At 52.1% G+C, this 27,052-nt stretch overlaps 2 protein-coding genes across 21 annotated transcripts in view; one reads left to right on the forward strand and one right to left on the reverse strand.

Moving 5' to 3' along the window:
* Positions 1–733: 733 nt before the first annotated feature.
* On the reverse strand, positions 734–18,779 carry CIZ1 (CDKN1A interacting zinc finger protein 1). Of its 3 annotated transcripts, none has more exons than XM_068156087.1 (15): positions 18,490–18,777; positions 16,427–16,542; positions 14,034–14,200; positions 13,082–13,214; positions 12,159–12,219; positions 9,462–9,541; positions 9,037–9,110; positions 7,889–8,071; positions 7,430–7,560; positions 6,954–7,038; positions 6,264–6,377; positions 5,789–5,968; positions 5,125–5,194; positions 3,987–4,108; positions 734–1,441 (listed from the first exon to the last, which is right to left on the reverse strand). In XM_068156087.1, the coding sequence occupies exons 1-15, from the start codon at positions 18,582–18,584 to the stop codon at positions 881–883; spliced, it is 2,172 nt and encodes a 723-aa protein (XP_068012188.1). In that variant the 5' UTR covers positions 18,585–18,777; the 3' UTR covers positions 734–880. The 3 variants fall into 3 exon arrangements, with proteins under 3 accessions (XP_068012188.1, XP_068012189.1, XP_068012191.1); XM_068156088.1 differs by lacking the exon at positions 18,490–18,777 and adding an exon at positions 16,918–16,964; XM_068156090.1 differs by lacking the exon at positions 3,987–4,108 and having other exon boundaries at positions 1,270–1,441; positions 18,490–18,779.
* A 7,874-nt stretch (positions 18,780–26,653) lies between these two features.
* The window catches only part of DNM1 (dynamin 1), a 59,410-nt gene continuing 59,011 nt past the window's right edge, over positions 26,654–27,052 (forward strand). For all 18 annotated transcript variants that reach the window (XR_010989520.1, XR_010989521.1, XR_010989522.1 and 15 more), the window contains exon 1: positions 26,654–26,984. Coding sequence is in view for 14 of the 18 variants with exons in the window: in XM_068156112.1 (XP_068012213.1) it covers positions 26,824–26,984 (161 nt within the window). In the remaining 4 variants the exon portion in view is untranslated. The remainder of the gene's footprint in view (positions 26,985–27,052) is intronic.

Raw genomic sequence — 27,052 nt, forward strand, 5'->3', positions numbered from 1 at the left:
CCTGTGACGGACAAAACCTTGGCAGGTGGTCCCAGATCACTGGCTGTGTCCCCTCCCCAGCAGTTAAGTTACCGTATGTCTGACCACTGGAACTAGAAGCTGCCATTAAGGATGTGGGCAGCCAGGTCAGGGCCCAGCACAGAGCCAGGAGCCTGCCTGCAAGCACAGTGCTCCCTGCTCTGAGAGAAGGCAGAACTGGAACTGGACAGGTCTGCAACTGTGAACCTGTCAGGGTGTCCTGGTGCCAGCACTGTGAAGCAAGCCTTGCTGCTCTGCTTCTGTGGAGTTAAAAGGAGTTTTGTTGAAAGTTAAGGAAGTAGTAAGAAATCCAATTTATTAAAATTAGTTTCAAATAGAATGTGTTGCTGAGAATCCTCTGAGAAGAGCCTGGATTAAACCATGTGGCATTACTGACCCAGGAGCAAGGTGCATGGCTCTCTGCTGGCACAGGACAGCACTTGTCCAGCTGTGCATCTTTGTGAGGGACCTGCTCTGAGCAGAACTAGGCACACACTGGGGCTCCCCAGGAGAGAAGGTTTTCCTCTGCCTGAAAAGGAGATGAGAGGAGCTAGAGAGAATTCCTGGTGAAAAGTAAGCCTGTGTCAGTCTACTCTGTGACTTTTGTGCCCTGTGGAGATCACATCACCAGCTCTCAGTTTCGACATTCCAAGCCTCAGGCATTCCAGAAGTGCTGCATCCCCACTGTACAAGTAACAGGCAAGGCCGCCCCGAGTCAGACACGCTAAAGCCAGGCTTATTTTATTCTTAAAATAAAAACAGCAGTAAAGTTGAAGGATTTTTGCTCTATGAAAAGACTCAGAAAATAAACATTTCCAGCAGATTTCCTGTGTGAAGGGCTCTCTCTCCCTTTAAGGCCACTCTATCTGGGTTTGCGCCGAGCTGAGCGTCTGCAGGCGGCAGCGGCCAGGCTGCCCGGGGAGGGAGGCCCTGCCGCGGCCTCCCGGCCTGCACCTGCTGCCTCCTGCTGCCCTGAGCTCCCCGGCTCCTGCTCCTGCTCAGTGCCTTCCCTTTGCCTGGCTGCAGCAGCCCCCTCCTCGCACCCAGCGTGTCCCAGCCACGGCCCTGCGCCGCGGCTCGCTGCGGGGAGCAGGCAGTCTGCGCTGCTGGCAGTGGATTTGCTCTCCTGTAGATTTTCTGCTACCAGGATTCCACAGGCGTCCGTCAGGCTGGCTGGGTTCCTGCCCTTGGCTGCAGTGGTGGCCAGCTCACCCTTACCCTCCAGAGACCTCAAAGCTTGCTCCTGCAGGGCTGACAGCTCTGTACCCTCCTTGTCTATCCCACGCTCATCATTCATCTTGCTGCTATCTGCTGTGGGCACAGGCTGGGTTGGATCATCCAGCAGCTGGGAGCTGCAGCCCTGGGAACGCAAAGGAGTCTCGGGGTAGGCAGCCGCAGCACGATGCCTCGCTGCCTTGTGTCTCTGCAGAGGCAAGCACAGCAACGTGAGAGACAGCCCAGCTCAGCCACTGGCACTGCAGCAAGCAGCAGCTGGTCCAGGAGCACCTGTACAAAAACAGTGGTGAGTGGTTGCTAGAATCTGCAGGGGCACCGCTTGTCTCGGCAGCTCCTGGCCTGGCTGCTGAGGCTTCAGCAGAGAAGGGTCAGCTCCTGCGAGGAAAAGTGACGTTAACATCTGGAGTCCCTCTGGCATCGGTGCTCACGAGTGCGTGGCAGACCTGTGGCTCCCCAGGCAAAAATCACCATCTGGCAACTGGTAGGACTTTGTAGATGTAACAGTGCAAGTGACAGCTCTGGCTTCAGCTCCTGCCAGGAGCGGACTCTGGACATGTACCCAGGGCACACGAGGCTGTGCACTGCCCCTGGCCGCAGCAGCCTGGAGAGTTCACCTTCAGCAGCCAAAACAAGACTTCAGCTGAGAGCTTGAGCTTCTGTCACTTGGCTGATAGAATCTTTGCAGCCACTGCCACTGCTGACAGCCACACAAGGGATCAGGGATATCTGATTGCTCTAAGCACTGAGGCTCCCTATGCAACACAGGTAAGCAGAGCGTCAGTGAAGAGCCTCCTCTGACTTGCTGTCACGGGCCAGCAGAGGTCTGTCAAGAGATTAAAAGGGCTGCAGCCATTCAGGGGTGGATCGCGGGGAAGCAGCAGCTCTGTACAGCTGTGCAGGCATCCCAGACAACATGAGCTAAAGGAACAAACCAGATCCCTCCTGTCGACAGACAGCTCACTTTCAGCCTGCTGCTGAAGGGTTCCCACTAGCCTTAGGTCTGACAACTGAAGGAAGCTATTTTGAGCTGCTGGCTTTGCACCACTGCCTCAGGCAGCACTGCTGCTGTCTGCAGTGTGGATTACAGCACATCAGATGGGCAGCTTCACACTGCAGTCCCCTCTGTCACCACAGGCTTGCTTCTTTGTCCTCAAATAGTGGGATACAGCACTAGAGCTAGACCAGTCCATTCATGGTATGGTACCCAAGCCAGACCAGGTCCAAGCACACCAATTTGCTTTCAAAGCAGTGCTGTGAACTGATCAGCTGCAGACAGTTCTCTGCTTTGAAACCCCCTGCTGAGCTACTCTGATCAATCAGGAGTACCCCAGAAACTGGCAATGATTGAACTCAGACTGTGACAACCCCAAGGAAGCCCAGAGTAAGAGTCATCTGCCTGCAGATATTTAAGGTTGGACTCTTGTCGTGAATCATCCCTCCAGGTCACTGGCATCCATTTGAAGAGCTTCTGGTTTCAGCTCCAAGGCAGGCACACACACTGCTGCTTCAGTTTCAATAAGCAGATCTAAAATAAGCTAGGAAAACTGCAAGGCTGATTCCTGCCTTCCTGCAGTGACTCGCTGCAGTGGAAGAGGATGAGCAGCCATCAACAGCTGCTTGCCATTCCAAACCCACTGCTCTAAGCACTGCCTTCTGAGCACCCCACCTCTGACTGGAGGCAGTGATGCTTGGCTGGAAGCAGTTGAACTGTTTGAACACTCAAGGAAGCACAAAGCTTCAGGGGTTGTGTGTTTGGCTGTGGGGTTTCCTAAACATTACCAAAAGCTGGTAGGGAAGCAAGAGTGGGTTTTGTTGGAACAGGTTGTGGGTGCAGACAGAGCACAATGTGTGAGCCTCCCTCCTTGCTGGGGTCAGGGAACACTGCTCCTGTGCAGCCAGGACCCAAGCAGTGGTCACAGGAGAGGAAGGAGACAGTGCAAACCCTGCGTGTCCACCACAAGGTACCAATCCAGGCCCCTCACCCCCTGGCAAGTCAACAAGGACAGAACGATGGAGGCAGACTCCAGGCCAGTCCAGTAGGAAAAGCTTCTCGATAATGAAAGCAGCAAAGGGCAAATGGCTTCCTCAGGTGGAGCCAGAAAAGCAAAGGAACAGGATCAGCTGGCAGAGCTTTGTGCTAAGGAGCTTTGAGGAAAGGGTAGCAGACAGACAGACAGACTGACTGACTTCCTGTTGCAGACTGACCCTGGGGACCACATGGATTCTCACCACCTCGCAGCTTCCATCCCACAGTCTCTTTAATGCTACATTTCCAGATCTGATTTCATGGCTGAACCTCCCCCAGCACTTTGGCTAAAGAAGTTGTTCCTGCAGGACCAGACGGAAGGATGTGTGGGCATCAGCTGCCTTTACGAGGAACAGCCTCTGTCTCTTGTTCTTTCCCATCCTGACTCACCTGCAGTCTCTCTAACAAAGGGGCCTAGACTGAACAACAGACTCCACAGGTGCAGCAAACAGAGCAGACACCCTGAGGAAGAGCTCCAGCCAGGAATGGGCAATAAGGCGACAGCAGCAGTAGCTGGGAAGCAGGACTGGACTGGCTACAGGGTGATGGAGACAAACACGGAGCACACCAGGAGAAAGCTATGACACAACAGACACCGAGGGAGATGGAAATGAACCAAGGACAAGACAGCTAAGGTGGAGGGGCACTGGAGGGACACGCACGGGGAGAACAAATGCCAGGCCATGCAATCGCCAAAGGGTCTGACCTGAAAGTTCTCAAAATGCATCAGGGACTTGCAGTGTGCGAGCCGGGCAGCGGAGTCGCTATGGTAGAATTTGTGACACAGCCTGCAGAGGTAACCTGCGACGGGGACCAGAAAGTCCAGGCCTGCGAAACGGGAGGGGAAGGGAAATCACAGATCACATTGAATGGAACTCGAATCGTGAAAGCAGGTTAAAGGGGGAGGGGGGGAAGGAGGAAAGGAAGAAATCTTTGCTTCTGTTCATCAGGGATTGCAAGATGACTTGCTGAATATCTCATCTTACCATAGGATGGCTGTGGGGTGGATATTCAGAGAGAAATCTGGCTGCCAGAGCAAAGAAACTACACAGAGCATTTAGGGAAAAGAAAGGAAGAAGGAATACAATGGAAAACTACAGAGAACGTGTGAGCTAATGTCAGGGGATCAAACCAAGCAGAAGACAGCAGGCGTGCGAGAGGAACACGCAGAGAACATTCACAGCATGAATCATTATTCCATCTGCCACAGGATAGGGGAAGGTTACAGGGATAGGGAAGAATGCTGTAAAGAGCTCTCCTTGGGCACAGAAGGGGCTCTGCAGAGCTGCCCTCCTCAACACAAGTGGCTGAAGTCAGAGTGGTTGCAGGGTGGGGACCAGTGGCAGCCCTCTGCAGGAGCAGTGCCCAGCAGCAGGTCTGAGTAACTGTGAGGGTGGGGGTTCTGAAGCAGAGCAAACATGCACAGTCTGGGCTCTGGCAGAGGCTGGGATGCTGTCAGTACTGCTCAGTACCTCTACACAAGCTGCATTTCTGTGGAAAGCATCCTAATCAGTATGCTTCCAGGCTCCATCTTTCCAGAGCATCCCTCATTTACCGCCTGCTTTCTTCAGGACTCCTTCCCTACTTGCTCCGCTCCCTACCTTAGTGAGGCACCTGGCTCTCATCCTGTCTTCTTCAAAGCCAAAGGCAGCTGACCATCCTTGTGTTTTAGCACACAGCAGTAAAGCAACATTTGGCTCTTTCCCAAGAAGTGGTGACCTGCACCAGTTGAGTGCAAGTGCTGGAGCACCATGGCCCAGCAGTAAGCAGAGACCATCCTCTCCTACAGATACAGCAAGCAACCAGAGGCTCTGTGGCCTTTGTGCTCAGCTTTGCTTGCTTACCATAGGCTGTGTCTGGACAATACTTCTCGCCTCCTTCAGAATCCTCCACAGATGCTTCCTTCATCCCAGTCTGGAAACCAAAAGAACACCAGTGACTACTGTATCTATGCCAGTTCCCTCTCTGGGCTTCTGCATTCTTCTGGTAAGCTTGGGAGCAAACCAGAGGATTGACACCAGAAAGAGTTGCACAGCATCTGGTTAGGCACAGATACAAACCCCAGTGCCAGCAGACCACTTTGTTACAGGACACCCCTGGCACTGCAAGCCTGAAGCAGCTTAGCCATGTGCCTTCTTCTTGGGAACTGCTCTGCTGGGAAAGTATTTACCAAGATAAACCTCCTCCTGAGTCTCCTATGAGACAAGATACTGCTGGGCCATTCAAAGAGATAATCAGGGTCAGAGATTCCTTCCCTTGGAAAACTGCTTGTGCTTCTCAATGATGCAATGTTTGAAGACACCAAGAGAAGCAGAAACACCCTCCTGGATCTCACACACGGTGTCTGATTCTCTTTTGGATTGTCCTGAGCCCTCCCCCTCCTGCTGCGGGGTGCAAGGCTGACTGGACTCTTCAAACCCTGAGCTCAACCAGGCAAAACCACCCAAGTCACAGGATCCCACAGCAGATTCTCAGATAGGTTGTTCCTGCTCCTTCTGCATTGCATACCTGCTTGGCAGCAGAATCCTCATTCTCTATCAGCACTACATCAAGGTCTTCCTCCTCACCAGCTCCCCCCTCCTCCTCCTCCTCTTCATCATCATCATCTTCAAAACACCCAACAGCATCCACAGTGATCAATTCCTCAGAGTCTTCTGGGCTGCCCAACTCCTTCTCTCCCAGCCTCACCTGTCAGGCACAGAAAGGATTGGATCAACTTTGCACTCTCAATTTAGCCAAGGAAGACTCCAGACTGATCAGATTCCATTTGATGAGTAGAAGGGACTGCAAGAAAGACATAAAGCTCCCTCCTCGTCCCTTGCTCACTCCATTTCTATAAGCTCTAACAACTCAAGTCCAGCAAGAGATGAAACTTAGAAGGTGGCTGCAAGAACTGCACAGCTTCCTTTCATCCCTGAACAGTCAGAAAAGCAGAAGGCTTATCTGCTCTACAGGGCATCTGCCTCCACTCAGGCAATGTTACCTCTTTGGCTTTCTGTTTGTGCTCAGGGGACTTCATGTGCTCCACAAACTTGCGAGGGGTCTTGAAGTGGCGGCTGCAGACGGTGCAGAAGGGACGCAGCGAGCGCTTGGCCAGCTGCAGGCAGAGGGACAGTTCAGTGAGTCACAAGAGGCACCACTTGAGAGGAAGGCAGATAAATCTTGAGCAAAACAAAGCCACAGCCCTACACCTAAAGCAAGCTTTTTTCTCAACAGAAAGGGCACCCTAGCTCTTCTCTGCACAAAAGGTATGAAACAGGCAGAACAAAATGCACCTGGCATGTCAGGGGCCTTCTGGCACCTCTCCCAGAGGAGCCAGTAACTATGATGGCCTGCTGAAATTGCAGCTTGAAAAGCTACACTTGCCCACCAGCTCCCTCCTTTCAACTGATCTGGTGAGCATGAAGCCATTTTTATTGAGAAAAGCTGAAAGCTAAGGACTAGAGGTGCTTCGGGCCATCCTGACACAGCACACCTGGAAGCTCCAACAATGGGAGCATTCAGAGGCAGGAGGTAGCGTGGCAGTGCCCTGAGGGTGTCACTGGCATAACTTTGTATGTATCTCTCCATTCCAATCACTTTTCCCTCGTTGTGTGGCGAGCAGGAGATGCTAGGTACTTCCACTCAATCCCCAAGGCCGCTGCAAAGATGGAATCCAGGCTGTGGCTGTTACCTTGTGTTCCTGGGTCCTGCGGTGCTTGATGAGATCCCCTGTGAAGTGTATCTGACAAGTGTTACACCATCGCTGCTGGCTCTCCCTGAAGTGACACAGACAGATCTGTTAGTTACACTTTTCACACCCCCCATGGAACACTGCAGTGTTCTGGGCCTTCTTTTGCCCAGCATTCCTACCATTACAGGCTCAGACTTATCTTCTGCCCTTCCCAGGCAGATTGCTTTAGCTTATGCTGACAGAAAGGCACCAGTTAGAACAAGTCTCTGACTAGCTGGTCAAAGTCAGTGCCTGTGTCCCTCAGAAAGAAGAAAGTTGTCTGAAGGAAATTCAGGTCCCTAAAACCAGAGGGGTTTTGCATCTTACCTAGAACACAGGGACACCCTGGTGCAGTGAGCAATTCCAGAACCCTTGCAAGAATGAGCAGTTCCAGAACCACATTCAGATTGACTTTTGTAGCACAGATCAACACTTACCCATCCTTTTCTGCTAGCACCTTCTGCTCCTTCACCATGGGCAGCAGTGAAACAAAACAGACGTTGCTCATGTGCTGGATCTCCCCAAGTCGCTGCTGGTGCTGAATTCCAGCCATATGGGATTGGAAATTCTGAGTGAGGGGTTGAGAGAAAAACACATTTAAATATATTCAAAATAAAGCAAATAACAAGCATGAGCTTTCCATTCTCTTGACTGCTGTTCAACAATGCAATGGTAGAAACCTTGAGCCTGGCTGCCTGCAGATCCACCCACACCCTTCAGGCAGGCTGCCTGCTGGCTCTCCAGGAGACGTTCATCTGCACACTCCTTGGCAGTTTGCAAGCTCCTTGCTCCTGAAGGGTGAGCTCTGGCTGACAAAGCTCCTGCTGCATCTCCCCATGGCAGGCACCCATCTACCTGTCTGCTCCTGACCACCCCTCAGACCTGTGGAGTTTTACCTGCTGGCTGCAGCAGTTGGTCTTGCAAATGTAGCAGTAGAATTTAAGGACTGACTCCGGGCTGGGCTCAGCTGTGCCCACCTCGCAGGTCCAGTGCCCTGGTTTCAGAGCTGTTGTACTGATGGCTCTGCTTTCACTGCTCTGCTGGATAGTCACTTTCAGTGAACCTCCAGAGCCCAACACCTGCCAAAGGAGGAGTCAAGATTACATCCAGTCTCTCAAGAGAAGACACTCAAGAGGACAGCTGCTTTTTGTAGGCAACCTCAGGTCTCTACCCTTCAGAAAATGCAGTGAAGCTTGAAGCCAGCACAAGCTGATCCAGCTCCCAGCACTGCTAAATCTGCACTCCCTGGGCCCTAGCACCGGGCCCAGCACTACAGGTGGTTGTTTCTACAGCCTCTGCAGACTGCAGCAACCAACGCTGCACTGGTAAAGGTCAGGATCAGCTCAGGTTTCTCCCTTGCAGAACAAAAGGCACCACCCTGATGGAGTAAGGAACTCAGACAAGGGCAGGATGGTACCACTGACCACATCAATTAATGTTTCCAATTATGGAAGACTACCAAGCCTGATTCACACCATAGCTTAAATCTTTCCTTAGAGATTTACACAGCACAAGATCCTGGTTTAACACCTAGCATGTGGGCAAGGTGTTCCAGGCAAAAGACTCTGGGATTGCCAGTTCCTGGCTCGTTTTTGCAAGCTGCCTTTCAAAAGCACAGACCCCACCCTGTCTGGTGCCACACCAGCTGCATCTTTACTACTGTCACCTGATTATTGTTTTCACACTTGCTCTTCAGCAACACAAGAGATGTGTTGAGCTACAGCCCTCAATAGATTTTTTCCAGTGGCTCTTTCACTTCAACTTTCAGTTTTCCCAGATGAATACTGACATCTCAACAGATCCCAGCACCCACAAAGAGCCAGCAGCAGGTGAGGTGCAGGCCAGCAGAGGTACAAAAGCAGCACAGCAGGGCAGGCTGTGTGCTAATTGCAGCCAAGTTATGCCTCACTGCCAGGGACAACAGTGTGGGGCAGGAGACAGAGCTCCAGCCATGGGTGCCAGCCTGGTTCCCAGTGGCAACTCTGGGCTGCAGGGGGAGGTTGTGTGTTCTACACCAGCCCTGCATGGAGTGGCATCTACTCACCTCAGGAGCCTTTGGTTCCTCAGAGAATTTCCTCTCTTTGGAGGGATCTTCAGCTATGTACTCCTTTGTGTTGCCTGTACCAAGGAAGAGAGTCCCTTCAGTCTCCTTAACTCCAGGCAGCAACAACAGGAACAGCAGAGCAAGAGGGGAGCTTTCCTCACAGTGCTGCTGGTCAAAGGCCCAGCTCCCAAACCTTTCTCCAAAGCAATGCTTGTTACAGGGAAACTTCCCTTCGTTTGCATTTGGTAGACAACAGTTTTATAGACTATGGGTGACATTCCCAGATTCTTCTCCTGCCCCCATCCTGCATGTCTGGAGGAAGGACACCTCTGACAAGACACCCAGGATCTACAGATGTTGATCCACAGCTGTAGCTCTAGCATGAAGTGCCCTAAAAGTGCAAATCACAGTGCTCAGCAACTCACCATCAGCTTGGACCTGGGTGCTTGATTCTCCTGCTTCTCTGCTATCTGTGGCATCCTCTACTGAAGACTCCTTGGTTACACTTCAAGGACAAGAAGAAGATAACATTATTTGCCATGTCACAGACAGAGAGATTCAGATGACACAGCAAGGTACAGGCTGGGGTATAAGCTACCACACTCTTTGCTAAACCTCCAAATCAATAAGCTACTGAAGTGGTATTTCAGGCAAGGTTCTGGCAGAAACAGGTAAACTTTATGTAGAGTGGCCATTCTAGAACAGACACAGAAGCAGGAACCAAATCATCTGGACAACTGATTTTTTGCATCACTGCCCTCTCCTGTGAATCAGCTGCAAGGAGGCCAGCTCCTACAGGAAATACTCTTCACGAGAGCTTTGGGAGCTCACTCTGCCTCGACTGGGAACCTGCAGGGAACCTGCAGCTCCCAGACAGCACACTCCAGGCTGCTGTGTGCACGAGGGAGCAGAGACCTGCTGGACCTGAAGGGGTTCTCAGTGGTGTCTCACAGGGATTTCATAACTGCCTGCTCTGTTTGTATCCATCCTGCTTCATTCCAGGGTCCCTACAGCTCAGCATGGGGAGGAAATGGAACTGTACGAGAGGCAAATCAAAAGGACTTTGCTTTGGTTTATTTGATCTATTAAGGAGACAAAAGATCCCAAGGGACCGCTGAGAATAAAGGGTTGACTTCTGAGAGCACAAAGTGCACTTTACAGCATCTTTCTCCATCAGGCCTGAATGCCTTCCCAGCATGGATGCAGCCTGTGCAGGTCCTGCATACAGTGCCCCAGGCACTGCATGAGTTACAGCCTGGTAAGTGAGAATGGAACTGGGTTACGTGGCTATAAATATGCAGCAGGGCCTGGGCAGTGCAGGCACGAAGGAAACAGGAGTGCCTGGCATTAAATTCATGTCAGGCACTGCCAGCAGGCTCAACACTACCCCACACACAGATGGTGACTGTACTGCCAGGCAAGGGTTTGCAGCCTAGACTGCACATCTAAGCAGCAGGCTAGGGGAGCAAAAGCCACCATGAGCAATGATCTAAGGAGGAAATGCTTTCACACAGATACTTGTCAGGCCATGCTAGAAGTGGGTGTTCAAGGAAGATTTGAAGGTGGTGAGTGCTTTCTGCACTGCAATGAGGATGTTGTTCCAGGCATACAGATGGTACATGGGAGAAAAGGCAGAAGTGGGAAGAACCTGAAATGAAGAAGGAGGCTGGGGCTGGTACTGCTGGCCACAGGGAAATGGAACAACAAAGCATGAACAGAGGTCTGTGACATGGGTGGGGAAGATGCCCTTCTCATTTGGCAAGGGCAATATGACAACAATAAGCTGCTCTCAGAAATCCATCACCTGCCCCTTGGAAGCAAACAGAAACACTTTAAAGAAAAAGCTAAGGAATGATCCAACTCAATCCCAGCCAGCATGTATGCATCAGAGCTGGCAGTCCCTAGCTAATCCTTAGCAAAGGATTCTCCTAACAGCAGGCTTGCTGCAGTGAGATCTGTCACTCCTTAGACTTGACTCTTTCTTCACTGTATGTAATAAGACTTTGATTAATACCCTACTAAATATTAATGTAAATAAAATTAAATGAGCTTTGGCAAACAGAGTAACAAAGCATACACTAGGATGCATTTGACTCAGCTGTAATTGAATTTATTCACTTTCTTGCTAACCGGAGTGCATCCTTCACTGTGGTCCCTGCTAACATGCTATTTATCACTTTAATGTTTTACATGATCAAGGTAACATCTGAACATCAAAGTAAGCCTGGAACAGTCTCCCTAAAGCCAGCCATTAAGCTCCAATCCACAGATGGGAAACAGAAAGGTGAAGAAATCTGTGTGGAACCACACAGTGAATTGCTCACAGGGAAGATAGGAGGACCCAGGAGCCCTGACTCATAGTTGTTACCATATGCTGAGAACTCTTCAGTCAGTGCCTGCAGACATCTCTCTTCACTCCCTCTTCTTCACCCCTGCAGCAGCTCCTAGTGACAGCTCTGGGTCCAGCAGGGTGCAGATGGCACCCGGAGCTCCAGGAGATGCCTTCCCACTAGATGGCAACGCAGCCTTGGCTGTGCCCTCCTGCAGCCCCAGCAGGCAGGGAGAGTCCAGAGGGGCCTGCCATGGCCAGCTGGCACCAGGACTGCCTTGGGCTATTTTTACCCAGCACACAGGGGTGCTGGCAGAGCAGCCTCTGCAGAAGGGGACAAAACTCAGTGCTCCTGGACATAGGCTTGGCTACCAGGGAGCACTGCTTCCCCTCCCATTCCCTAAACCAAACCATCCCTCCTACACCCACTGTAACCTAACATCTGCCAAGGCTTTTCCTCTCTGCAGGTCTGGCTGCTCCTTTCCCTCTGGTATTTAGGGGAAGGAAATCAGAGAAATGGATCAGACTAGAAAAGAAAGAACCCCTCTGCTGCTTACAAGAATCCTGGCAGGAACACAGATGAGCAAATTGTACTTTGTGGCACGTTCACATGAGCTGCATCTCTTATTTTTCATACCCATAGCAGAGACTCTGCAACACCTGGATCTCAGCAAGCATCATGAGATTTTTCTGACTGTCCACAAGCATCTGAAATATCTTCTTCATGCTAGACATCAGGCCAGTACAGCCCTAATCATTAGAAAACACAATTCAGTGCCCATTTAATAAATACCTCTTCAGTCTTTTTGCTGCAGGCTCAGTGTTCAGCACAGATTCAGTTGGAATTCTTTGCTCTGCAGGAACACAAAAGGAGATCTCCTTAGCAAAGCAGGACCATGCCACCTTCAGCAGGTTCTCTAACCCAACGTCAATAAAGCCCTGGTGGAGCAAATACTACTACAGCTGCTTATTCTGAAATTGAGAACTGTAGTGACAAGGGTGGAGAATGACCCAAGAGGTGTGAGTTTCACTGTACAGGTGCCCCTGGTGTGAGGGATCAGCCAGAGGGACACAGGCGTGGATTTCTAACAAGCAGGTTTCAGTCCTGTACTTAGATGACAGGAGCCCAGTCTGTAGCACACTGAGATGAGCCAGGCTGGTCTGACCAGCTGGCAGCAAGCATGGAAACAGGCAGTTTTCACCACTGCTCACAGCCTCACAGGGCCACATTTTCAGTCAGAAATATCCCCACTTCTGCCTTGTGTCCAGCACTAGACCAGACTGGGTGCTGGCTACTTGTGTTCTGGCAGCTGGAGGCCAAGGTCTCTTGCAACTCATCTTTTCCTCAGCACAGTGACTGCAGCTGGTTCTGCTTCATGCATGACTCCATCAGAGGTTGAGTTCAGCATAGGTAAAGAGGCAATGGGGAAGCTTTCATTTCAAACCAGTTTTCTTTTTCCCTCTCCATCTTAAAATGGGGCTCAAAGTCAAAATGACTTCTGAGACGTTTCCAAGGGAGATGGAGCTAGCTTATAAAGCCCAGAAATACCCAGGCAAAAGGGATCCATGAAGCAGAGTACTCTCACAGGCAGCCCAAGCGTTTAGAATCAGAGAGAAGTGTAACTGAGACCAATGCCATCTCCATCCTCCTGTAGGAACAGGCAAGAGAAGGTTCTAATGTCTAGTAACATTTGTCCACTACAGGCTCCCCCGTACCTGTGAACGGCGAGTTGCTCTGCTCTGACCCTGCTTGCACTCCCTCTGGGAATTCCATTTTCTCATCACCTTGTGTCTGAGATGAAGAACCTGGATCAAGTTCTCGCTTCCTGTCAGGAGCCCTCTGGAAGTCCTGCAACAAGCAGAGAGTCATTGCCAGCTCTTGGTCCTCCCTCAAACCCAGCACACTGCCAAAGCACCAGACTGTTACTGCAGGGCAGGAAGAGGAATTCCAGCACGTGGTAGTGGGGGGAGATAGATGGCTTACAGGACTGCCTTGCTTCAGGCAAGGCTACATGGCTCAAGAGAGCAAGACACTTGAACTCCCCAGGCAGCCCAGGACACTTCTCCATCTGCTTGCAGAGAGTAAGGCTGCTTTAGAAGGACTCAGGCAAGAGGTGCACGGGCAGGTAAAAAGAATACTCCAAAATAATACAAGAGGAGGGAAGTATGGTCAAGTAATCCAAGAACCATTTACAGGATACAAGAACAAATATGGTCTTCAAACAAAAAGCATTTGGGAGCAAGAGGCTGCTTTGGAAGGCCAAGAGGCAGAGCTTTGGGGAAAGCACTCGGCCAGGATTTCTTTTAATCGCTTTGAAGCTGGCAATTCCAAAAGCTCCTTTTCTGTCTGTGGTGGGTTAAAGTTTCCCCCCCAGCATTAACTTTGTCAGACCTAAACCCACCACACTATCTTAGGTTTAAGCAGCTCTCCTGTGAGGAATTCTCCCTGGGGCAAGAAGCGACAAGGAACATTTGCATTGTGAGTGTAAATATGGACCACAGGAACCCTAGGGATGGGCTTATTCCTGTATTTCTATGTCAGCAGCATGGTGCAAAACAGTTCTTGTAAGGCTCTCTCCCTGCCCCATTCCACTCCACCCACAGCACAGGCAAGACACAGTGGTGCAAAGCAGCACAAGCTCTGCAGCAGTGGAAGCCTGGAGCCCACCTTGCGGAAGGTCCGGGTCTGCCGCTGGAAGGGGAGGCTGGGGAAGCCCAGCCGAGTGGGCTTCAAGGAGACCCCCACAGGTGGTGGCCCCAGGAGGGAATGTCTTGTAGCCTGAGGGAAGAACTGCTGCAGTGCTGGTGCAGTCATGTTAAATCCACGCAGGTTCCCTGGAATACAAACACAGCTCATCAGCACCCTGCAGACTGCAAGGCAAGCAGGAAAGCTGCCGCCTGCAGCAGCAGCACTGCACTGGGCACTGCATGGGGGCTCTGCACTCTGCCCTCCTCGGGCCCCACAGAACAATTTGGTGTAAGAGCAACTATTCCTATGTTTGATTTCAATTGTCACTGCAGGCTAAGATCATTAGAGCAATCATTTGATCTGAGCACCCCAGTGCTTGCGTTTGCAAGGAGGTTGCAAACATTCACCCCACGTCTGCGCAGCTGGCAGCTCACCCCACAGCACGGAGGCTCTGACAGCGGACTTCACAAATGAAAGCTTCCAGGCCTCGCTGCCACCTGGTTGCCATGCAAGCTCAACATGTCCAACTAAATTTTGACACCCCAGAGTCTGCCACTTCTGGTTCTAATGCTCTATGTTCAGAGCAGCACCCACAGGCTGTTAACCAAGTCTCATCCACCTCTGACCAGTGCAGTCCTTGCTATCCCCCCCGAGAGGTCAGGGAATGGAAGTGCTCAGATGCTTCAGCTACAGCCCCAGAAGCTGTCCACCGTTCTGGGAACCTGGATTTCTACTGCAAGTCTTTAACCTCTCCCTTAAGCTGGCTTTTTAGCAGCAGTGAAAGCAGGGCAGCAAGTCTGGAGGCAGGCAGCTGAAGTCTAAATAACCAAGACGCATTGTTTAAAGCCTGCAACGCAACAGGAAGTCCTCCTTTATGTTTGTCTTCAAAAATAATCTAATCCCTTATTACTTACCATAAATAACCTCTTACTGTAAAAAGACACTGCTGTATTTAAGAGATCTGTAAGGCAAGGAATCATCCTTTGCTCTCAGCTCAGTACCTCTGAGGAACCACACATCCATTTCAGCTTTAAGTGTTTATCTTTTCCTATTCCCACGGCTGAAGCCACACAAATTCAATGAATTATTGATGCTGATGTTTCCCAGGTACAGAAATACTACAGCACCAGATATCCTTACATGTAACCCAAAACTGAGTGACCAAAGAAAGTTCAGGTCCCTACGCAGCAGCACGCCGGACACTGCAGCCAGCCGGCCTGTCCCCGCGGCTGGCTGGCGTGGGCTGTTGAAAGGAAAGTCACAACTCAGCCGAGCGTGCAGAGGTGAAACGAAGACTCAGTGCACGTGCAGTGCTCATCAGCTGACTTCATCTTGCTCTCCTATCTAGTGTGCCTCAGGCCCTTGCCGTGCTATTTAAGTACAATTTCTCAGTAAGAGATTTTGCTTTAGGGCAAAGGTCAGGCTATGCTCACATCAAACATCTGAAAGGAGTACAGCTTGTCCCTTTTCACTGCCAGTTCCCCTGCAACCTGAGAGATCTGTGGAGAGCCACTGGAGTCACTAGAGAGCCCTCTGGTTAAATGGGCAAGAGAGAACAAAAGAAGAGCTAACAACATACAGAATAAATCTATTGTCTTCACATCTGGGCATGGTCCACAGGGAAGATAAAAACAGCAGACATTAAACTAAGCACTTCAGAACTATCCCAGGTACTGCTTTTGCACGTTGAAAAAAAGTTGTCAGGTTAAGATATGAGCAAAAATAATTCCCAGCATCTTTGTGTCAGCAGCTCTGTAAGGAAGCAGCTTTAGACACCCCTGTGGAAAACACCACATCTGGCCACATGAAAACAACACAGCGATGGAAGAACAGTGACATTCCCCACACCAGTGACAGCCAGCCCAGGGAACCGAAGTCTCACGGGACAGTTGAAACCTCAACCACTTCCCACCATGAGGTACTTCATTGGTTTGTACTGCAGGCACTGAGCTGGGAAAGGGACAAGCACCTATTGCAAACAAGGTTAGTGTACATGAAACAGACAAGGAAACAAACGGCTTCAACCTTCCAACCAAGACAGACAAACAAATAAACCAATCTAAGTATTTTATATACACATCCAGGTGAAAAGTACTCCCCCCGGTCTGAGATGGAAGGCTGCATTTAGCATCTAACCTGATGCCTCCTACTGATATCCCTGGCTCTGAACAGTTGAGCACATGGGATTCTCGACAACTGAAGAACCTCTGATGTGAGCTATGGACACGTTTGAAGAGAGAAAGAAAAAAGACAAAGGAGCTGCCAAATGCAAGGACTGCAAGGGTTCAGCAAGAAATAGCTATCCTGTGGCTCAGTCCCTGAGGGATGATTAAACAACTCCAGCAAGCCAGCATCTCCCATAACGACCGTACCTTGCATCTGCTGCATCAGCAGGGCGCGCTGGAGCATGGGGTTGGCACTGAGCAGCGAAGGTTGGTTTGTTGCCCTTAAGCTCAGCATCTGCTGCTGCTGCGGTGGTGGCAAACCTCTGGAAAAGAAGGCATCACTCATGAGAGCCCAACAAAAACTGCATCCTTCCATTCCAGGCAGCTAAGCAGCACAAAGCAGAGGGGTGAAGAAAGGCCCAAAGGCTGATAAACATGCATGGAAGGACACCACACACCAGCACTGTATCCTCCTTCTTCCACTCTCCTGGAATTTCCAAAGCTGGCAGATTGTCTATCAAGGAATTTGAGGTCAGAGATAACTCCTTAGCACCAAACCCACATAAAGCCTGTCAAGCAGCATAAAAAAAGCCCAGGAGCTGACTGCAGTTCTACAGAATTATGCAGCACTCGTCAGTAGAGGCGAAGGATCTAGATCAGCAGCTACATTTAACCCAACAGCAAGAAAAGTTCCAAACCCTGGGAGTTTTCTCAGCAGCTCCAAGCACATTTTTCCCAGATCCACACCTCCCGCGCAGGGCCAGGGGGCACCGCTGCACAGGCTGCCCCACGGCCCCAGCCGCAGGGGCCCTCTCTGTACTGTGTCGCCCTGCAGCAGGAGGAAGCCGGCAGGGAAGGGCTCCCCGGTGCTGAGGGTGGAGCAGACAGGAGAAAAAAGTCTGAAGAAACTGGCAGGCGCTTCTTGAGGCGATTGCAAGGTCAAGCCCACCCCCAAGCACGACTGCTGACACAGCTAAACCTGTCAGGGCTGTAAAGAGGTACAAACATGGACCAAAATATCCATCCCGACAAAAAAAAACAACCCTCTGAACGCAATTTACAGCAGCTCGTCTTTATGTTTGCTGCTCTAGATTGTTCCAGTGTCAGAGCCAAGATATTTATACCAGAAAAATCATGAAGGTGCAAGATGCATCCCTGCTCTCCAGCAGTCAGCCCCACACCGGCATTTTAAAAGCAACTTTGTTTATAGTATAAGACATACAATAACGGTAAAAAGATTTAGAGATCCCTCTTTCTAATGGAACAGAAAGATTCCCACATTTCCCTCGGGAACATATGCCTTATAAGGATAAAGTAATTATTATAATTTATTAAATCAGAAATTAACTTTAAATTCCCATCCCATTGCTCTGAATTCGCAGAGCCCAAGGCTTGAAAGATAACGAACTGGAAGGGAATTTTGCGTTAGCCTCAGTCACCAGGGCCAGCAGCTCCTCGGACAATTTGCTCTCTTGTATTCTTTAGGAACGCCGCGGTTATTTGCCTCTTTACTTCTAGCAGACTATCATTTGTCGTTTAACAACCAGAACACGATCTTCTCCGTCCCCCCCTTCCCCCGGTGCCCAGCCACATCCTCAGCGCCGCTGCCACTGCAGAAGTTCAATAACCTCGCCCAGGCCGGGAGACCCAGAGAGAGAGAACAAACAAGCAGCGCGAACTGGAGAATAAAGCCAAGCCTGCGCGGCCTTGGGGCAGCTCAGGGAGATCCCTGTCCGTGTCCGTGCGGGAGGCGTTTTGCCCAGCGGCCGCCCCGGCGAGGGGGCACTGGGCTCCGCAGCATCCTCCCCGATAGCTCCGCTCTGCCCGGGGTCACCCCGCGCGCCCCCGGGGACTCCGCGGCGGGAGCGAGGCGGCTGGGGGGGGGGGGCGGCACCTCCGCAGCAAGCGAAAGCGGCAGGAGCCCCCCGCCCGGCCTCCCCTCGGCGCGGTGCACCGCCCCACGGAGGCCCCCGCCCCACAGCCCTCGCCCTTCCTCGGGCATGGCCCCACGCGTCCCCTCCCCACCGCCCCCGGCACCCCCTCGTCCCCAGCCGTCCCGCGGGGCCTCCACCCCCCCCGGCTCTGCCCCGGTCGAGGCCTGCGTCCCCGCCCGCCGGCCCTTCCTCGCCTTTCCGCGGCCGGGGAGGGCAGGCCCGCCACCGGCCCCGTTGCGGCTCTGCAGGGGCGAGGAGGGCCGGAGGGCCGCCGGCGGAGGAGCGCAGTCCCCCGGGATAGGCCCGAGATCCCCGGCCTCGCGTAGCGGCGCTTACCGCCCTCCCTGCTGCGCCGGGGCGTGGTGCTGCTGCTGCTGGAGAAGGTGCTGGAGCTGCAGCAGCTGCTGCTGGAACTGCTGCTGGTTGAACATGTCTGGGGAGCCCCGAACAGAGAGAGCCTGAGACAAAACACGGGAGGGCGAGGGAGGCAGCGGCTGCGGAGCTGGCGCGTATCAGCCCGGCAGCCATTGAGCAGGGGAGCCGCCGCCGCCCATTCATTCACTGAGCCGATCCCCCCTGCCTCCTCCTCCTCCCTACCCCCGGGGTCATCGCAAGCAGCAGCCTGTAGAGGAGGTTTCCAAACCCCACCTCCCAAAACGCGCTCCCACCCTCCCCTGCCAGCCGAGCCCGCGGCCCGCCCCACTGCCCGCGGCGTGGCCGGAGCGGGCCGGGAGCCGCTGCCCCTTCCCAGCCCCAGCCGCACGCAGGGCTCAGCCCGCGGCGTTCAGCGCTCGCCGCTGGCCAGCTCCATCTTCCCGCCGGGGACAATAGCCACCTGCCCGGGCGGGAGGCAGCCCCTGCGGCAGGGCCGGGGCCTCGGGATCGCCCCTGGAGCCTCCCCTCAGGTGGCCCCGAGTCCCCGCACCTCCGTTTGTCATCCGCCGCACAGCGGCAGGGTGAGGTCCCCTGTCCCTCGAGAGGGCTGGGAGGGGACGGGCACCATCTGCCCAGCGCCGGCAGAAGGAAAGGAGTAAACGGCTGAAGAGGGGGAGCAGATGGGATCCAACAGCGTGGGGTTTCTGCTCTTTGTTGTTTTGGCTTTTCCAATAGTCCAGGGGAATCTTTGGTAACCATCTTGCCGAGGAGATGGAAAAAAACCAGCGGCCTCTGGCCACTCGCTGTGATCGCATCTTGGCGAGCCTAAGATGAGAACGTGGAAGCAAACAAACAGCCTCCTGCCGCACTGCCCTGTGCTGAGGTGACTTGCGGTTTGGTTTTTTTTCTTCCTTTTTGACTTAGCATCAAAACCTTCCCTGCAGCAGCTGCTGTCTGTAAGCAGGTTGATTTCGAGGGTGTTCAGTACCAGCTTCTGCAGACAATATACCGTGGTTGTAATTTCCTACATTAACCCCAGCAAGGGTAAAAACACGTTTCTGCTCTTTGCCATTCCAGAGAATCTATCCCAAAATAATTTATTTTAATCTTACCATTCATGCCAATAAAGATTAGTTGATTCATTAAAGGCCTCAGAGTTGATATTTAGCTGAAAGTATTTGTGAGCTGAACACAGCTCCCAGTGATACAGTTAGTGCCAATAACTGTCAGTGCAGCAGCCTGTGTTCATTTTTCCTTTGGGCCTTTTCATACCATCCTGGTTTTACAATAAGCAATCTGTGGACGACCATCCGTATTAATAAGCGGCCATCAAAACACCCAGGGTCCTCCATCTAGTCACAGCTGTGCACACACAGGTCTCTGCTGCTGAGCATGAAGGCCAAAGAGGCATCCCAGGGAATGCATCCATGGAGCAAGAAGCTCGTGTGGAGGCTCTTGCAAATCCTCAGCTCCTGTACAGCCACTGCAGAGCTGCCAGCCTGGCAAGTTGCAGCACTGGGCAAGGCAGCTAAGCTGGCCATGCTAGCAATGGCTCCCAGCCTGCAGTGGCTCCCAGCCGTTGGACAGACTGGATTCAGGGTGTACAAGAAAATGTATGATGAAAGGGAACAACAGCCCGGAAAACCAGGCTAGGGTCCTTTCTGTCCTTGCAGGCCACAGAATAGTGTCTAAGCTGACAGATGAAGGCTGCTCTGTCATTGCCCACTGACCTCCCATCCACTGAGAGCTGTTTTTTCCCGCAGGGAACATCCCCCTTTCAATTATTAAGCACCTTGCTACTTGCTATCCAGCATGCAGTGGCGAGTACCTGACATAACAGGAGAACACAGGGAACCATGAAACCACAGACACTGAGGAAGAACACAGAGCTGATGGAGCAACTCCAGGGAGGACCATGAAAATGGTCAGGGGGCTGGAGCACCTCTGCTACAAAGGGAGGGTGAGGGAGCTGGGGTGTTCATCCTGGAGAAGAGAGGACTCCAGGAAGACCTAAAAGCAGCCTTCCAGTACCTGAAGGGGCTATAAGAAGGATGTAGAGAGACTATTTGCAAAGGTCTGGAGGGACAGGACAGGGGCAATGGCTTCAAACTAGAGATTTAGACTGAATATTAGGTGCAGGTTCTTCACCATGAGGGTACTAGAACTGGTTGCCCAGGGAGGTGGTTGGGGGTCCATCCCTGGAGCTATTCAAGGTGAGGCTCAACAGGGCTTTGAGCAACCTCATCTAGTTGAGGATGTTCCTGCTTACTGCAGAGGGGGTTGGGCTGGGTGAGCTTTGGAGGTCCCTTCCAGCCCAAACCATTCTCACGTTGGTAGCCATGCACAGAAGCATGCTTAGTTGTGCCCACAGGCACTGGAAGTGCATCCAGAAATATTTATAGCACCTTGGGGGGTGAGGGGGCGGTATCACAGCCTCCCTGTTTTTTATGCTCATGTCTTAAGGTTTGCTACCAAGGTAGAAATAGATTTTCATGACCACTCCAGGTTATAAAACTCCTTGATTTCAGAGACATTGCAGGTTTTCAGTATTTCCCATGCAGATCACACTGTGCTGTGAGGCATTTGCTGCTCACATCCTTGCGGTTCAGCTTCTGGCAGGAGAGAAAATGGAAGGCTTAGGAGGAGTCTGAGCGCCTGCAGTTCTCTCTTCCATCATCGGGAGGTGCAGGATTGCACAGCTGCTTAAAAGCCGAGCCTCATGTCGCAGCCTGAGCTCGGCTCTGGGGCTGGGTGATTACAATCGCTGTCACTGGAGACAGACTCCCCGATATCAATGAGTTCTTGTAGGGGAGCTTGCCAGTGGCTCTGCAGGGCAGGGCAGCAGGAGCACAATTTGCACACCCTACAATTTCACACTGATAAAATCTGCTAAGTAACCTATAGCAAGTTGCTGATACTGCTACAGGTTTTCAGCATTGCCACCATTCCTTTCTTCCCTCTGTGCCTATCAGGAGAGCACCCTGCTAGCTCTCCCCATCCTGCCACAGTAAGTCAGACCAAGGACCCCCACACCTCCCCCACAGCAAGGGCCACACTTCCCAAGAACTAAGTTTAACAAAAAAACCCACACCAAAGTCAGAGAGCTTCTGAGCCAATACAGGAGTCACGAATGGGCCTTGCCGCTGCACCAGCTCCTGAACCAGCAACACCAGCCCTGCTCTCCAAGCCCCCCACAGCCTTTAACATCAGCTTTTGCCACACCATGCTTGCAATGTCATTATTTTTTTCCACAAACCTGTCTCAAAACAAACAGATTAGTTTAATTTTAGCTTTTCCAGAAAATAGTATAAACCTGAATTATTATTTCTGAACTGGAGTGTTCTCACCCGGAACAAAATACCTGCTTAGAGTGCTGGTAGCTGCAACACTTGAGGATGGATGCTTCTGTTAGAAAAATGTTGATGGCCACAATCAAATCTGGCTGCTTCTGTGGAAATACTGAAGGCAGGAGGCAATCCATGGGATGGAGGAGAACAAGAAGGGAAGCAAAGGAAAGGTGCTGCATGTCCTACCTAATGCTGTTGTTAGGGAACAGCAAGAAGAGGGCTGCAACCCAGGGTGAAGGAGGCAGGAGCCAGCCCCCAGGCTCACAGCACCCACAGCAGGACAAAGCAGACAGCAGCCAAGTCCAAAAGCCCAGAACATGAGGCAGCAGTGTGGCAATGGGGCAAGTGCGGGGCAGGTGCAGGGCTGGGCAGAGACACCAACCTGTAGGCCAGGCTCAGGCCTGGGGATCTCCAGACAGACCTGCAGCAATGAACAGCACTAAAGGAGTCAGCCTACGGCTGAACTCAGAACAAAAGGCTCCAGAGGCAGCCAAGCCAAAGACTAACACCTCTCCATAGGTAATCACCCATTGATGTCCCAGGGCTGAGCTTAAATAGAGCTCCTGGGTCCACAGATGTGGGGAGAAGCTCTGGGTGAGGCTGGCCATGGTCATTAAGGCTCATTAGCAGAGCTGTTTAATTACGTGAAATAGTTGCAGGTATGTAGCTAGGCTGTAGCTAGGCTGTGCAGACAGCCTTCAGGTTACAGCAACCCCTGGGAAAAAGGACAATTTGCTTCTTATGGTTCCTCAAATCAAGCTTCAAAGGTCCTCATCATCTGATGCTCCCTGAGCACCAGTTCTGCTGCAAGAGGGAAGGCGATGTTATTCTTTAAGTCTTGGATATTCTTCACTGTTCTTTCTGTGGTGGCCTCCGAGAAGGAACAACTGTCAAACCCAAAAGGAAAAAAACAAATCTCCAAGTTTTTCTCCAAGTTCCTTCGATGTACAACCACTACCCCTTCCCCCGCCCCCCCCCCCCCCCCCCCCCCGCTCTATTAGGAGTCTCTTCCCACCCCAGGTGTGGCCACTTTGCCCTCCCCACCCACTCCCCTATTTAATCCCACCAGGAAGGGCAGCAGCCCTAAGCTGAGCCCATCTGGGCTGAGGATCCTCCTCTCATCCTTGGTGAGTGCCCCTGGTGCACACTGGGTGATGGTGGTGGTGACTACAAAGGCCGGGGGGCCTGGTGGCCCCCCGGTTGTTAGGGCCAACATTGATGACTGCTCCACTACCCTCCACGGGTGCTGGCTGGGGGTCCTTACTGGGGCTGGGCTGCTCTGGGTGGTATCTTGGCTGGTTGGGGTCTTGCCCCTGGCTCTGGGATGGGTGCAGTCATGGTGGTGTGGGGGCAGGAGCTGTTTAGGTAGGGTGGAGGATGGGGTAGAGGGAGCAGGGACATGAGGGAGAAGCAGCTGCTGTAGACTTTTCCTCATGAGGAATAAACAAATATGTTTATAGCTCCAATAGAGACCTATATTATCGCCATATCAAAGCAGTACACACTTAAGGACAAAGGACTTCTAATTAAAAGTATCTGAGATATCTTTAATTCACTTGCCATATGAAAATTAGAAGGAGTTGTATGAAATCAATTTGTTTTTATCCAATAATTGTTGGGAAAATGGAAAACTTATTGATCTGGTTTTAAGAGGAGGGAGAAAATAGGTGCAGGGTGGAATTTACCATGACAGTTGCTATGGGAAGGGTAAACCTTCTATGCATTGTGTTCTGGCTGAAGGGACAAAAGCCTCAAAGATGCCCTAACCAGACAATGGGGCAGGAGACAGCGGGTCTGGTTTTTCAGGAGACTGCCCAGGCTTGTCTGAACGTGCCCTGGGGTCCGAGTGGGCCATGTGTGGGTGCCTTGGGCCACACTTGCAGGGAACTGATCGTATAGGTTGAAGTATCCTGTTTCTATCTCTCCATCGCTGTTGGCACTGGCCAGCATTGTTTCAGTACCTCTATAAAAACTAGCCCAAAGAGTGAGTGCCCTGCCTTGCCTTGCCCAAGATCTAGGAGCTCTAACCCTGCAAGCTGAGAAGCCAAGCCTTGCTTGCCTTGCAGTTTGGAATCTGAGCCGTGCCTCAGTTTACCCTGAAAGACTGCAAGGCCCCTCGCTGTAAGTGTTGTAAAGCCCAGGAGCAGACAGGCGTCTTGCCGGGCCGAGGGACGACCCCCAGGAGGAAACAAGACCCCCAGGACAGTTTCATTTTATCATAAGAAGTAAGGAGAACAGCTGCAAAGACTGCAGCTGAAGAACCTCCCTGAAACAGGCAAAGCTGCAAGCCTCGGCAGCGACCCCTTTTCTACAAAGCTTTCAGCTATGAAGCCTGTGGAGATAAGCCCTCTGTGTGCCTCAGCAAACGGGCGGCAGAAGCCAGCAGAGTGAAACTATTCCTGCAGCTTTCACCTGTGCAGTGCCCGTTTGGTGCTGCTTAAATCCCCACGCGTGGTGCCAGCATGTGTGGATTATAAACCTCGTGACTGAAGCTACTGCACTGAAGTGATCTGCAGTGAGTGATCTACAAAACTGAAAGTTCATAAGCTCCTGTTCAAGGGTCTGTTTCCCTAGAGAATTCTGGAGCTCCCCCCTTGCGGGCACAGCCGGCATGCTGCCGAGGTTCTTTTCTGGATGGTTTAAATCACTTTGTTTTGCTGCTAATGTTGTTTAAACTGTTAGGTGTTCCTGTGGGTGAGCTATCTGTCCTACAACTGAATATTTCAAACCAAGAAAATAGGTTTTATAAATGTGTTCAGCAGGATTTTTTGATCAATAAAGGCATTGGTATTTATATTAATTGTTCTGTCTGTTGCTAATAATCATACACTCGTACCAATCCTCTAAGCTAAATCACTTGTTTTTAGTATCAGAAACACATTTTGTAGCTTGGCCTGTCTATGTTCAAAGGGGAATCTCTGGAGAGACCTAATGGAAGCTTTCCAGTACCTGAAGGGGGCTACAAGAAGGAGAGAGACTGTTTGCAGAGGGCTGCAGTGACAGGACAAGGGGCTATGGCTTCAAACTAGAGAAGAGCAGATTTAGACTGGATGTTAGGAACAGGTTGTTCAGGGAGGTGGTTGAGCCCCCATCCTTGGAAACAGTCAAGGTGAGGTTTGACAAGACCCTGGGCAATCTGATCTAGTTAAGGATGTCCCTGCTGCCTGCAGAGGAGGCTGGACTGGATGACCTTCTGAGGTCCCTTCCAACCCAGGTGATTCTATGATCAGAATGGCTGCCCAAGATGCTCAGACTCTTGTCCACAGCCTATACTGAGGTAGCAAAGCTTGATTATTGAAATTTACTGGGCAATTTGCTAAGAAGGGAAAAAATAGCATTGGCAGCCCCCAAAACAGCCCACATATGCCTGTGCAGATAGAGCAGCTCCTTTCCCTTCCTTTGGTCTTCTTACCTGCACACTGGTGAGGCTCCCAGAGCATCTACACCAACACTGAGGCAAACCCACCCCTCTGCATGGCTGGTCCAGTTCTCTCCATGCCCTGGGACTCTGGCATAGATTACATTTGATGGACATTTGTGAAATCTTCTTTAGAATCATCACAACTCAGAAGTTCCTGCTTAAAATGAAACACACAGATCAAAATCTGTTTCATTTTTTTTGTGATGCCTTTCCCCCACCACCCCCAGCTCCCTCTGAGCTGTGAACAAGAGTACTGGGAAGCAGGAACTGAGAGGTGTTTGAAATGCAGCCTTCTCCATCCTCCTGAGTCACCAGTGGCCATTGGCTTCTTTCCTGAGTGCTCGTTCACACTGCTGTAGCTTCAGATCAAATACAGCCTCATGTTATAACCTTCCTACCCACCCACCCCGACCTTTACGAGACCCCAAATCAAGCAATTTCCTCTTTGTTGTAGACAGGTGATTTTTTAGAACCAAACATCTGAGTACATAAAATGAAGCACTTGTTTGTGTTTCTGTAAAGCAAGCATCAATATCTACTGGCTTGCAGTTATAAACAGAAGTTGATGCATCTTCTATCAGTGCTTGAATGGAGATGAAGCAGCAGCAGAGCAGTGGTGTTGCTGCAAGCCCCCAGTTTAATTGTCTAAAGTAATTGTTCTATTCTGGCAATGCCACAAGTGCTGTCCTGGCACAAAGCCCTTTCATGGGTGTTTAAAGCAGTGTCACAGGTCAGTTGGCTGGACTGCATGAGGGTAAGGACCAAAGTGTGTGGATGTAGTGACCAAACTAGGCAGGTCACTGACCAGATCATGTGTGTATGGTGACTGCACTGCATTGCTATAGTGACTGAACCCCACAGGTCCTGTGACTGAGCTGCACAGGCTCCCAGGCAGGTGTCTCGACTGACTGAATCACAGGGGTATGCTGGCTGGACCCTGCTGCTGCATCAACCTGCCACAGATGGGCCGTGGCACTGCATGGCCCCCGAGGCCTGCAGCCAGCCTGCACTGCTCTGGTTTTGAGCTGTGAGCTGGCCCCTTCCCAGCACCTCTGTGCTCAGAGCCTTGCACTGCCTGGCTCCATGCTTGGATGGAGGTCAGTGACAAGGGCTGCCCCTCAGAGGGAGCTGGGCAAGCTTCAGAGGAGGATGTAAAACTCAGGAGATGCAGCGGGGCAATCCCTGGTATCAGCACAGGCTGGGGGATGAATGTCTATGACTGGTCCTGGCCCCTCAGGAGGGGCTGGAGCGGGGCTGTGCCTCCCCCTCCCCGAACTACAGCTCCCAGGCGCATCACGGCGCCGCCGCCCTTAGCGCCCTCTGGCGGCGCCGTGCGGCTTTTTGCAGGCGGGGCAAGCCGAGCCGAGCCCGGGCGGCAGCGGGCGGCGTCGAGCGAGGCGCGGGCTGCTGCCGGTGCCCGTGCCCAGCGGCCGGAGAAGGGACAGCCGGGCAACCCGCCAGCGAGGGCGAGGGAAGGAGTAGTAGTGGGAGCTCGCCCGTGCGAGGAGCTGGTGCCGAGCCGCAGCCATGGGGAACCGCGGGATGGAGGATCTCATCCCGCTGGTCAACCGGCTGCAGGACGCGTTCGCCGCCATCGGGCAGAATGCCAACCTCGACCTGCCGCAGATCGCCGTGGTGGGGGGGCAGAGCGCCGGCAAGAGCTCCGTGCTGGAGAATTTCGTCGGGAGGTAATGGGGGGTGGGGGGTGTCTCTGGGGAGCCCCGCCGTGGGCAGAGCTGCTGCATGGCCGGTGCGG

The sequence above is a fragment of the Melanerpes formicivorus genome, unplaced genomic scaffold (assembly GCF_026170545.1).
Source record: "Melanerpes formicivorus ecotype bairdi unplaced genomic scaffold, bMelFor1.0.p_v2 SCAF_33, whole genome shotgun sequence".
Classification (NCBI taxonomy): Eukaryota; Metazoa; Chordata; class Aves; order Piciformes; family Picidae; genus Melanerpes; species Melanerpes formicivorus.

What these genes read in the sequence shown, in the direction of transcription:
- CIZ1 (XM_068156087.1), bottom strand. Translation starts at nt 18,584, where the DNA reads ATGTTCAACCAGCAGCAGTTCCAGCAGCAGCTGCTGCAGCTCCAGCAC. An exon ending in GCAGGACCCAGGAACACAAG is followed by an intron (nt 6,378 to 6,953) that starts GTAACAGCCACA and finishes CTCTGCCTGCAG; the next exon opens with CTGGCCAAGCGCTCGCTGCG. An exon ending in ACAAACAGAAAGCCAAAGAG is followed by an intron (nt 5,969 to 6,263) that starts GTAACATTGCCT and finishes TGTGCCTGACAG; the next exon opens with GTGAGGCTGGGAGAGAAGGA.